This window comes from Ips typographus, linkage group LG16 (genome assembly GCF_016097725.1).
Source record: "Ips typographus isolate SLU linkage group LG16, UJ_Ityp_2.0, whole genome shotgun sequence".
Classification (NCBI taxonomy): domain Eukaryota; kingdom Metazoa; phylum Arthropoda; class Insecta; order Coleoptera; family Curculionidae; genus Ips; species Ips typographus.
Window position 1 is genome coordinate 2,621,722 of NC_138437.1, and position 13,458 is coordinate 2,635,179.

General features: G+C 33.7%; 1 protein-coding gene across 3 annotated transcripts in view; it reads right to left on the reverse strand.

The window, feature by feature from the left end:
• The window catches only part of LOC145738801 (zwei Ig domain protein zig-8-like), a 166,634-nt gene that overhangs the window by 12,016 nt on the left and 141,160 nt on the right, over positions 1–13,458 (reverse strand). For all 3 annotated transcript variants that reach the window (XM_081993861.1, XM_081993860.1, XM_081993862.1), the window contains one exon: positions 6,921–7,032. In XM_081993861.1, coding sequence (XP_081849987.1) covers positions 6,921–7,032 — 112 coding nt within the window. The remainder of the gene's footprint in view (positions 1–6,920; positions 7,033–13,458) is intronic.

A 13,458-nucleotide genomic window follows, 5' to 3' on the forward strand; every position in this document is an offset into this window, starting at 1 on the left:
CAATGACAATGGTTACAATTAATTTTGTGGACTTTGATGCAGTTTACACTGTTATAAGGATGGATTTAATGGCTAATTGCTGATGGAAAAAACTTTGACGTTAATGATCTAAGACAGTAGGTTTATACAGGAATTTTACTACAAAATAAAGTACAGTATAACCCCTTTTTTTTGAGTACAGTGATATGGTAAGTAGGGCAGACTCGCATGTTTATGGGAGGCCGAACCAGAGAAAGAGCAACAGAACTTTTACCCTTGGGTAGGGAGCAACTGAAGAGAGCTGTTGCCATAATTACGGGACACTGTCAACTCTAGGAAGAGAACCAAATCCAGAATGCAGGCTGTGCGGTAGAGAGGATGAAACGCCTCTCCACTTAATACGTGAATGTGAGGCTCTGCAGGGGCTCAGATATCACGCTTTTGGGACACATATAGTGGAACAAAGAGATGTTGAAATGGACATCAGGATGATCGTTGAATTCCTCGGGAAGACAGGACTGATGAGTTAAACTAGCGGGATTGTACAATGAGCGAAATTGTGGATTTTTACTTTGTGACTTGGATTATTATCACAGTAACCAATAACCTGAAAACTTCTCTTGTCATAAAAGTAATGAATGCTTGTCAGTTTTCTTTCTCACAAAAACAAAGATATGAAAAAAATTTCAGGAAGGATGTAAATAAATGCATCTGAAACAGGAGAAATAGAAAATAGAATCTTTTTACTCAAAACAACTGTATAACCTGGGTTGAGAAGCGTGACAGCCAGCAGACTGTGACCATTGTTAAGGTAGACTTCCATCGTCTTAGCGTAGTTATTTATTTTAACACACTGTATATTTACATACCCCTGAAGATGAATGTCTGATACACTCAAAACATGTTGGGCAGATAGCAGCTATTTAATAAATTTTGTGGAGATCGACGTTGTGTTTACTTTCACTTACGTAAAAATTTAGTAAAAACTGTGAAAAATACGTCACGTTACTAAAAATAAAAGATTAAATAGAAATACTAAATAGAAAACTAAGCTGTAAAAATTTGTTGAATTAAATTTTAAAATATGCGTCACGTTATTTTGGAAATGCAATTTTTGAGCTGGCAACACTGTAATATAAAAATATAAATTGAACTACAAAAATGTGGAGAATTCAATTTAAATAGTGGTAAATGCAAAAATTGTCAAACATAACTCGAGTGATCAAAAAATTTATCAGTTTATCAGTTTTCAAAAGTGATTTTACTTTTTTAAGATTTTACTGTTATAACCAATGAATAAAAAAAATGTAAACATAGCAGGAAGGAGCAATAGCAAACCAAGTGGGTGACAGAAACAAGGGGGAGGGGGGGGAGTAATATGGCGGCCGTCAATACTTGTTAATCTTGTCCACTGTACAACTTAATTTAAATTTGCAAAACTCAACTGTTAAAGAACCACAAACAAACAAAACAAACTAACACTATACTACAACAAATACAAACAACAAATTTTTGCGGGTTTAAAACTCCAAACTTTTAATGACTTTGCGTCAATTCAACTGCGCAGTAGGCGAATGTGCAATCAAAGATGGTGGACTTCCGTCCCCCTCGCTTAATGCACAAACGGGTTATAATTTGTATTATTGTTACCTCCTGATACTTGTTCTTTTTACTCATTGGTTATAACGCTCTAACAGACGATAAAATTACTATGTCTGTCTGCCTTTGTTGGCTCTGCGGCTTGCGCGCAATCTGCCAGAATAAACTTACTATTATTACCGGTTGGAACAAACTTTATAATTATTTACGGTTCTGATATGGTATCTTCTGAGAAAAACAATACAAGTTTTGGACACGAACGCTGAAAACAATATTTTGAAAAGTGACTGGATAATTTATATCGAAAAATATTTCTACTATGAAAGAAAGACAAATTATTTTTACTTTCCTACAAATAAAGAAAGTACGTAGTTAACAGGCAAACCAGAATAGGTTTAGTGAACCTTAAATAATAAAATCCTTTGACTTATCTTAAGTAATAATTAAGCTTTACTTAACAGAAATTAAGGGATACCGATGCAAACTACCTAAAAAAATTGCGCATCAGAATATTGCCAATCTATCTCTAAATCAGCAATCTATTAGGTTTCTACATGTTTGAGAACTGTTTTTACTAACTAACATTCCTCACCCGGTTTTCAAATTAAATGATTTCCTGCAAATATTATGCTACATTTTAGCAGTGACAATTTTTCCATAACCAGTTTTATTAATAAATAATCATCTAAATAATATACTGATGCACTGTTTATCACTATAAAATAAATAATTCATGAATTAATACAAAAGTCAAATTGTCTCACGTTTTTGCGTCCAAATATCAACCAAACACAAAAGTGTTTATATTTCCGTAGTACGTACAATTAAAAACAAATCTAAATTAATTGTTCTATGATGAATTTACTGAACTGTGCATTGAAAATCCTGCAAAACCGTCATTGTCCTGAAGTTGATGTATCTGTTTTTGAAAATTGTTAACAGTAGTGTTTAGAATGTTGTTTTATCAGGTTTTAACTAGCTTTATATGAGTTGTGACAATGTACGTACAGTTTTTGTTTACCTAAACATTTTTGGTATGTTTCGCATTAACTAAAACATAAACGGAGAGTGCTTATATTAAAGGCGATTATACAATTGTTTGGAATTATTTTCTTGTTTAAATACAGTGGTTAGTAAATTTTTAAATGAAAATTGGTTTTGCATTGAAGCACGTAAAAATTTCATTGGAGATTAATGGTAGTATAGATATTTGGTGTAGCCAATATGTCGGACTTTATTACTGATTGTAAAGGGGATAAATTTGTATTAAACTAACATTAGCATGTACATGGATCAAAGAGATTCGATACATTCCGAGTTAGATGTTCGCCATGTGAAAGCTCGTATGTGAATGTAATGAGAACATACAACGTCTGTGATAACATCTATGCAAAGATGTATAATGTCATGATTGATCTATGACCCACTGTTTTGGACAAATATAAAGTGCGAACTATTTCCGCTCGAACAAAGTAGAAACCAAATTGATTTTTGTGGAATTTTCCTGAAAATAATGGAAAGCGTATGTATTAATATCAGAATCCCGCAAATAGCCTCAGAATTTATTAAAACCTATAAGGAATTACGTACCGCCATCGGACAACAAAGGGTTTTCAATAGCTTTCGGATTATATTCTAGCGTTGCATTTTTCATTTGGTTTTCTTTAAAGCCGCCTTCCAATAATTTATTATGCTTTGATGCATCAAATTAAATTCTCCTTTGTACATCCCCAGATTTTCGCAGCAGAATTTTCTCATTAACAAAATGGTTTTACACTCAAATAAAGGTGTAAGGTGTCTGTCTGTTTTATTCTTCAAAAGGAAACCAGATTGATCTCCAGAAAGAAAATTTCTTGCGGTCGATTTGAACCTTAAATGTAGGTTAAAATAATGTAGTCCTTTGCTGAATAAAATTGCCGGAAGGACTTTAAAAAACAGGATAATATCGGGAACGTCCAAAACACTATCGATTCGAACGATCAAGAGATTACCAAGAAGGAGGACTTCTAATGAATACTAATGATAGTTGGCTTAGTTTATGGCATAACAGTAGTTAGCCCTAGTTCATGCCTTAACTCCATAAAGTATAACTTTTTACTACCACGCCTGTCACTGATATTGTTTTATTTCATACTAGTTTACACTATGACCCGGACGTTTAGGACTGTATTATTATTTTCAGTCATTAAAACTGCTGTTCTTTTTTTAATTGTATTTATGGGTATATGAAAAATAGGGTGGTCACCAAAATGCTGTTTCCCGTTGACAATAAAACACTATACCTATATAGCTATTAGTAGCTATTCCACCTAATTACCAGCAAAATATCGTTATAGTTAATAACGCAACCATTCATTAGATAACTCTATTGATATTTAATGTCATGTTTATATTAATTCGTAATTACGAACTCTTGTGTAATTAGGACATAACATAATTGCGTTAGTCCTTTGCTAACATAATCAATCTATTGAATACCGTTCAACATATCAACGAGAACAATTTGGGCATGATTAACACCTCACTAGTATTAAAGTATTGCTCCCTCGTAAATCCTTTAGGTGGGTGTAGTCATCCGTGTATGTGTGACTTATTTTCGTGCGGGACCTCAATTAATCTCTTTAATGCCCACATTTAGGAGTCTTATTAATCTTAAAATTCACTCCGAGAAAATTTTATAGTGATTGGTTTTACTTTCTAATCCTATACTGTTTAAAATAAGCGAAAATAGTTTATGTTTAGTTGTAGAATACATAGAATTCATGCTTAATTACTTACTATTTCAAAAACTACCTCATCCATTTTAATAAGTTTTTCAAACAAGTTTTTTAATTTTTTTTTCTATATTTCAATTTAGAAAATTTGAAAGGGCAAGAAGTTGGTTGGCTGTAAAAATTGAATACATTTACTTTGAATTAAACCACTTACTAACTCTATCTTTTACTGCATCTTGTCTAATTGTATTTTTAGCTCTGATGAGGAACGTGTATGATAATTATAACAAAACGTTTTTGTTCATCATTCCTCCAAATAAAGTAGAAGCTTGTACTACGAACTGGGATGCCACTAGCGAATAATAATTATAGCTGCCATTTTGATAGTTAATACTAAGAGATTCAAAATGGCCTACAATGGCCTCCCTATACCCAACTTTTATTAATTTTTGAGTACTTTGGAGGTTATGAAAATTAAACTGAAGCGACCATATTAGATTTATGATTTTGCAGCCATATTGAACTGAGGTACAAAATTTGTTTTTATATGAAACAAGAAATTGTGGTATAAGAAATCTCTAATCATTAAAATTTTCTGGTTTTCTAACACTTCTATCCAAAATTGTGTCTCCTACAACATCAACCACTATAAAGATCTTAATTTTGAAAAACTACCAAAATAAGTAAAACACATTTTTTCCCTATATTAAACTCACTTTTGACAACATAGATTTATTAAAAAAAAAATTATGGTATGATTTGGTGTTATACAGGGTGTCACAAATTTGTGTGCAAGTATGGGGATCTCGAAAACGGTAAGAGGTACAAAATTGGGTAAATTGTGGGAAACCTTCGCAACATTTATTGATTTTATTTTTTGGTTGTGATAACTGAATATAAATGACACTTTACTATTGCCACTTTTCCTTTGTTACAAAGTGGCAAAACATTCAAGTTTTGGTTACTATCATCAACTTTTTTAATACGAAAAAAAACCTGTGATCGTTTCTCAAATTATTGTTAAACAAGATTAAGTTCTTTTTCAAGTTCCCATTTGTTCCGAGTATTTGGGATCATTCTGGATATTATGACTTTGTTCACGGATGCTCTAAATAGTTTGGTAGTAGTTGTTGAGAATCATGTTCTTAAGTTTTTAAGCCATGATATTTTCCTTCTTCCTGGTAGTTTTCTGCCATACATTTTCCCATGGAGAACGCACTTCAAAGGGCGGTATTTGCTTTCGTGCTTCATGATATGTCCGAGGTACTAAAGCTTTCTTCTCTTCAACACCAGTTGATTACTTCCAAGTCCTTCTTTATTCTCTCCATCACTGCCCTGCTGGTCACTCTGTATACCTATGATATTCTGAGCTTCTTCCTGTAAAGCCACATTTTGAAGGGTTCGAGTTTTCTTTGTGTTGCCTTGATTAATGTCATCAGACAGAAAAGAATCGAGAAAATATAGCATCGGAAGAGTCTGATTTTGATGTCGATGTTGAGGTGGTGCTTTTTAAACAGTTTAGTCATTTTGTTGAAGGCCCTTCTTCCTCTTTCATGTGCCTTGTCCCGTCTCCCTGACGTTGGCGATCACCATGGCAAAAGCTGTACGGTCCTTCGATAAGCGAAAAAGTTCACGAGAAGTTCAAGACCTCTTATGCCAGTCCAATCTCGAATATTTCTGAGCGGTGACTGTTGCTTTCTTCCAACTCCACGGCACCCCTAAATCTTGCTCTTTAGTATGAGCTGTAATAGACGATATTTATCACCTCTCAAAATATGTCCCAGATATGATGTCTTTCGGAATTTTACGGTCGTCAAGAGTTGCCTTTCAATGTTTGCTCTTCGTAGTACATTCTCGTTTGTGTCTCTCTTGTCATCTCCTCAACTAAAAAAATACTTTTATTTGACATCACTATTTCATTGTTCGCTTTGTCATTTTACACAATACATTATAATGTTTTAATAAAAGATGTTTCGCCTTGGAGTTGCAAAACTAAACCATATCGTATGATATATCATCGTAATCAGAAAAAACCTCTATTCGAGAAATCAAATATGATGCCCATAAGAAAAATGACCGCTGTGATGGTGACCAATATCGAAACGTGGGATCTCAATTATAATATTGCCACGTTGTTGAGGAGCAAAATAGTAAAGTGTCGGTTACTTTCAGTCATCTCATGAAATAAATCAATGAAAATATGAATAAATTCCATAATTTCGTTTTCCTTTCGGATATATCGAGAAGTAATCGAAAGTTTTTGAAATTTTAAGGCGGCATTATATTAAACTGTAAATTGCACACACAACACTGCATCTCTTACCGTGTTCACCCACAAATTTGTGGCACCCTGTATATACACACTCTAAAAATTTACACATTACTAAAACTTGAACTAAATATAGGATTCGTGCGAGTCACGAAACTCATTTTTTAAAAGTGACAGGATGGGAAATAATTTTTTAAAAGAAAATGCTGAGAGATTCGAAGAATTAGTTTAGCATGGAGTGTTCCCAAGGAATAGAAAATCCTGAAAGCTACAACAAAGCAAACGAGCCAAAGGCGCTTTACAAATGTCGGGGAACTGGTGTGATGAAGTTTCTCGTGTAGAAAAACAATTAATCTTACCAGTATATGAAGCTAGGTGGATCCGGCGTCTGAAGCACCACGCATGTTAGGTTTATGTCGCTTCCGCTTTTGATATGTAGCTCCGAATTCCCGATTATCTTCGCTTTCGAAACTGAAACAATTATTAATGTTAACGTGTGATTTGTAGAAGAGAATTATTAAATTAGAATTCTGTTAACGTTATATGCACATTGGCGTAACTTACATGACCTGCTTTACACTAAAATACATAACTTGGTAAAAGGAAAGGTCTACAAAACACAAAACAAACTTCTAACATCATCATTAATAGTAAGAGATCAATAAAAAAAATGGGAATTTATATCTGTGTTTGTCCTTTGAAACGACAGGTTTGTTTATTTCGACCATCGTACTAACTTACACTTACGTTATTTTACACAAATACCAGATATCAATAATGGCCGAGAAAACACATAGTTGGAAAATATGGGGTCGATTCCTTGTATGGATTCGGATAAATAATAAAGCGTTACGTCTATGGCCTGGAATTATGATGAATGACTCTGAGGCTTCGCCAGTAATAATTGTTTTCAGCTTTAAAGTGGAATTATTTTCGTTGTTTTCCGAACTAAATATACGCCTCATGTTAAAGGGCATTAATAAATTTGCACCATCTAACACATAGTTTCCTACTTTAACACTTTAATCGACTTTTAATGCAATAAGGCGAAAGCCTGTGATTACGATATTTGGTGCTGCCAGCAAGTTCCACGTGTAACTTCGTTAAGTGAATACGGGCAATTATTTAAATGCTATGTGTTGCACTTAATACGTGTAGATACCAACTTTTGAATTTAAATTAAGGAAATTGAATTTGAATTTCATGGACAGACACTAGGTACTAGTATTCTTACTATAGCAATACATAAGAACATCACTATCTAAAAACTTAAATAAACAAATTCTGTATTCTGTATTGTGCGAAAGTGTATATTGGCTTTATACTTATAAGCCACATTTCATTGGAAAAATAGATCGATACCGACGTAGGAAGTTTTGACGTAGTTCTTGCTTGTTAATTACAAAGTTGCACCCAACAAAGGAGCTTATAGTTGATAACATTTTAAGTATAGTTAAACAACACAAAACATCATTTGTGTTATAGATAGAAGTTAGGAGTAATAGCTTATGTATTGTCCTTCTATGAAGACAGGAAAATCTTCTCCTTTATCAATATTGCCGACTTAAAACAAGTTATAACATTAATATCTCAGTAAGAGCAGTATCAACAAACGATAATTGTTGTTAGTCAAGATAGTTTTGGAAAAAACGTTATTCTTCTTACATTACAACATAAATAAGCATTTATACACAAAGTTTAACACCGAATACTTTGTCAGGTGTAGTTGTCAATACACAACATACATTTATAGAGATTAAAATTTCCATAGCTGTCTTGAGCAAATTAGATAAATTAGAGACGCTCGTCATAATATTGGAGATGGCAGAAATATAGAAATAAGGGAGAGAAATGTTAAAACCGGTTATTTGTAAATGCCGATCCTGTGGAATAGTCCTTAACGTCAGTTCCAACAACGCGTCAGTCAGTGTTATGCCATTCTGGCAGGCTTCCCCTCCTCTTTCCATATTCTCGTTAGCGAGTCCCGATGGAAATTAAAAAATACTTTGTGATTAACTTTAGCTCGTTAAAATCATCTTTGACGCAAAATGCAATTGTTTGAACAAAAAACTACACTGTGTGTATTCTCGCATTTTCCAGTTGGTAAGCTCTCTTTGGCTTAACTTAATAATTTAAAGCGTTTGTGTATTTGACAGGAACTTTTGGTAAAAGAAGATACTTTTTATTCGCTAATTTCAGTTAAATAAAACAGGAATTAAATAAAATAAGCAAAACAATAGAAAGAGCTTTTTCTAAATTGAATTATGAGCTGAAAAAGAAAAAGAGCTCCGCAATGACACTTAACAATTTTGTTTCGTTGTCACTTGAACAAACTACTTAGTTAAAAGTTGCTAATGAACTTTAGAATTGAAATCTAAATAAGTTGTCTCTCAGATCAACAAGTGGAAATAATTGACGTCGGTTTCAATGTTTTTTCTATTTGAAAAAGCAGCGCGACTTGATGACGTTCCAGTAATTTGTGTTTAACTTTTGAATTTCCAGAAGTTAATTTAGCAGTCCTTTAAATTAAAACCACTTGGAGTTTTTCAGTTAAATGTTCCAACGGATTTTTTCAGCAGTGTAAGACTCATTTGATGAAGGTTCCCCTGATATTGAAGTGACATGTTTCAATAGATGTGTAAAACAAACTATATAAAAGGGTTTTCAATAGTTTGAAAGCTCCAACCACATTTGCTATGTTTTCCAACCTGCATAAAGCTTTGTGTACCCGATCCATCGTTTTTGATCAGCTATCAATTAAAATAGAGACCTTTTAATATATCAGGTACAACGTAACCATAAAGGGTTTTAGAATTTCCCTACAGCACGCTATGCAGTAAAGACCACAGCCAGGGAAAATCTGCAATGCAATTGGAAATCGGCCGATGCTGGAATATAATATTCTTCCTTGCAAGCAATCGAAATGATTCCTTGTGATGCAAATGGCATTTCCTGGAATGCATTAGGTCTTAGCACAAGGTTCTATCCAATAATCCTCTACGTTTGTGTGTATATTTGTTAATTATTGAAGCGACCCTTAGGACAAATTTCGGGAATTAAGTCCCACGGGTACTAAGTAAAGCGACGTTGAAAGCTTTATTTAATATCTAACTAGGTTCTGCTGAACCCTTTACTCTTCCATTAAAAATCATTATTCCGCAATCTCTACGCTTAACTACTCAGCAGTCAAACAACTCAAATGGGAAATATGTACATATATGTTTTTTTTCAATGCACAGCAACCAAATGCGTGTTCATTTCCTTTTTAAAAATTTATAGAACGTAATATTTGAAAATTGCTCACGTACATCATTGGAAAATCTAGGGATTAAAAGAAGGCTTCGCCTTTTTAAAAATGGAAATATCCACGTTGCATTTAGAACTTGGTAATTTGCCAGCCGTGATTAAAAAAACTTACCGTCACGGCCGGATTTGATTGATATCATATTACATTGCTTTTAATCTTCTTATCAGTTCCCACTCAAATAACTTTTAATCTTACTTTCTGATTTGGCTTAATAGACACGTTTAGTTGAAAATAAGGCCCTGCATTTATACATTTATTGGGAAAACGGGTCGATATAGATATAGAAACTTTGAAGGAATTTCTGTTTGTTAATGTAGAAAGTTACACAAGAATGAACCTTATAGAGTTAGCATTTTCTGGATAATTGAACAACTAGGAATATTGTTTGTAGGGTGATTAAAATATAGAAATAATGTGTTCCGTATTATTTTACGTAAACAATTTACATTCTTGTTAACTGAACAGAAGTTTATTTATATGTATAGAGAGTATTAGAGTATTGAGAATTTCCCAAGATATTCTCATTCACACCGGAGGTGTGCCACAAGCCACTGAGTTGCATTTTTAACGCGAAACCTACGGTTCATCGCGTACCGATGGGGATGTTTGGTAGAACAGTTGGGGGTGTAAGTCGAACATTTTCCTCCCGCCTCTCTAGAGACCCCTGTGGCACACCAAACACACCCCATACCCTTAGCACATACGGTTATCATGTGACTGAGAATATCTTGGGGATGTTTTGGGTTTGCGGCGGATGTTTCTGATAGGCATCCCAGGCTGTGTTTGTCATTTGCAATTTCTGATGAAGAGGCCAGTTTTATTACGGACCACACCCCAAGAACCTACCCACTTTTAAAGTTTATATTTTGCTTCCAAAAACATTTTAAGTGTCAATGAGGTTATACTTGTGATATTATTAAAAAACAGATATGGTCGTTATAATCTAAGTTGCTTGCAACAAATTACCACCGCAGTCGAATTTTCCGTAATACTAGATATTGCTAATAAGCAAAAATGGGCCTTATTTACATGTAAAATTAACCTTTTTTTTTCGACTTCTATATTGTTTGCGATTCTTTCAATGAAACTTTCCATCATACTGGATATTAATGAGAAGCAAAAATAAAGTTGTTAAATGAATAAAACAATGTGTTACACTTCCTTGGTTGACATATTTACAAGTATGCTCTAAATTCACTAGGAGCAACTCACTATTGCAATATAGTTTAATTTTGATTTGGATACTGATAATAAAAAAATAGGCCTTATTAACAAGTTAAAATTCTCAATTACAGCGTTAACGTCATAGCATAGCTTTGACATCTTGATCAATTTAGGGAAACATTTTTGTTGATTAAGTTAACAGCAGTCCGGGCCGGTTGTTTTTGGGTCTGATAATGACTAATTAAGCAGAATATATTCTACTGAAGTAATCTGGACGTAGAAGAGGGAGATTTTAATGTGGACACAATTTCATAATTATAATTTAAGTTTTTCAGTGTGATATGACAAGAAACTTTTAACACATATCCGAAGTTTTTAGAAACTATATAGGCACAAATTTTAGGGGCACATATAACTAATAACTATTGCCTTAATTATCATCTGTTAAAAGAAAAAAACTTCTTAGACTTGAAAATTGCTATAAATTTATTGTGTTATAATGAGTGTAAATTCTATATCAAAAACACCTACCAAGTGAAATTCGACTAAAAAAAACAGGGTTCTTATTACAAAACTCTATAATTACTTTTCTTCCTGTAAAAGTTTTTTGATGTATCCAATTATTCAAACCATTAATGACATAGCACGCGGACATATTATAGCTAACAAAAAGTTGCTGAAAACGTTTATTATACAAAGTCAAAACTCCAATTACATTAAACACTGAGTAACTTTTCCGCTTGTTTATACTTTCATAAACTGCAAAGCAAATTTAAAAGAAAAGCTCTTCTCTCTCTCCAATATGTGAAAACAAATCTCTCACTTTGAGTAGGTTTTAGAGTGTGTTTGTACTATTTCGTTGTGGGCAATTTATAGAATATTTGTTCAAACCGTTTAATGTTTACGAAATTGCTTGCAATGTAACTTTCTGTTCTTTCTGAGTATAAAATCATAGTTTTACTTTTAACAAACTTTATATGAAATTAAACTAATGAGGTTTTAACACAGTACTGAGTAAATTTAGTTTACAAATCTTCTTCGGTATTTGCTTATCCGATATATGCTGAGAGTGCAATTTGCTAAATACAATACGGAATGTAAATGAATATCGGTTATTTATTTATGTTGCTGATTTGCATTGAACCATTTAGGTTTGATAAATATTTGTTAGGTAATGTAGTCTAAAGGCACAAAGTCAATATATCGTTAATGAGATAAGGCTATGACGCAAGGTCGCAAATTATAGGTTAATTTTTGTTTTGGGAGTTGTCACCTGCCGTTTCGAAACAGCGAAAAGGCAATTTAAAACTGTGCTCGTGTTCCTTCGTTCCAGTGTTTTATACTATTTGTCGCTGCTCGCGTACTTGTAACTAATTTCCGTCCCTTCATCAACTTCAAATTAGCTGGCACTCTGTGAATAGCAACTTCTACATGATTGCTCCTATACCCAAATTACCTTATTCCGATGTTTTTACCTTGGATACCGGTAACAACCAATTATATCGTTAGATGAATAATGCGGCAGAAAAAAATTGCCGATTTGAGGAATTAGCGGGTAATGCCAAGTGTGCACGGTGAAGAACACAGGGTGGTTCAGTAAAAAGCGTATGCTACGTTTATTGATCCTTTGTGAACCGGTTTCGGCCCTTTAGGTCATCATCAGCACTTAAATTCGTCAGATCAAAGCCGATCCACTGGAGATCACCACGCAGTCAGCCACAGAACACATGTCCAGGGATGAAGGACAGGACTCAAGACGTCCACAAAAAATCAGGGGTGCAACACCCAACACAATTACAGTTAAAAAATAAAAAATTAAAGAAACTTAATAAAAGTTTGACTAAGGTCGGACGTCTTTTATTTAAAAATTTCGTGTTACTACCTCTAACGACATAAAGGACGGTTTGAAAAATGCAGTGGGTCCATTCACAGTCCTGGACATGTGTTCTGTGGCTGATTGCGTGGTGATCTCCAGTGGATCGGCCTTGATCTGACGAATTTGAGTGCTGATGATGGCCTAAAGGGCCAAAAACGGTTCACAATTGATCAATAAACTTTTGCACATAGTAAATACGCTTTTTACGGAACCACCCTGTGATTTGAGGAATAACAGAAAACGCATTAGGCTAATTCAAGATAGATAGCTTCCATAGCATTAGATAAACAACACGTCGTTATTTTAGATGACAGACTCCCTTCATTAATTATCTGTCAGATTTACTACTTTGCCTGCTCTCTCTCCTCCGTTTCTACAGCTAATATTCACGGTTGTAAATCAATGGTTTTTACTATTTAATTACTTCCATTTTTTCTTCTGGCTTCCAGGAAAACGGTTACATAATACGATTTCAATCGATGAAGGAACATTATCCATCACCCGATTAACAAATTGCTTGATTAATTTCCGAACGGCTAAAAGATTTTTC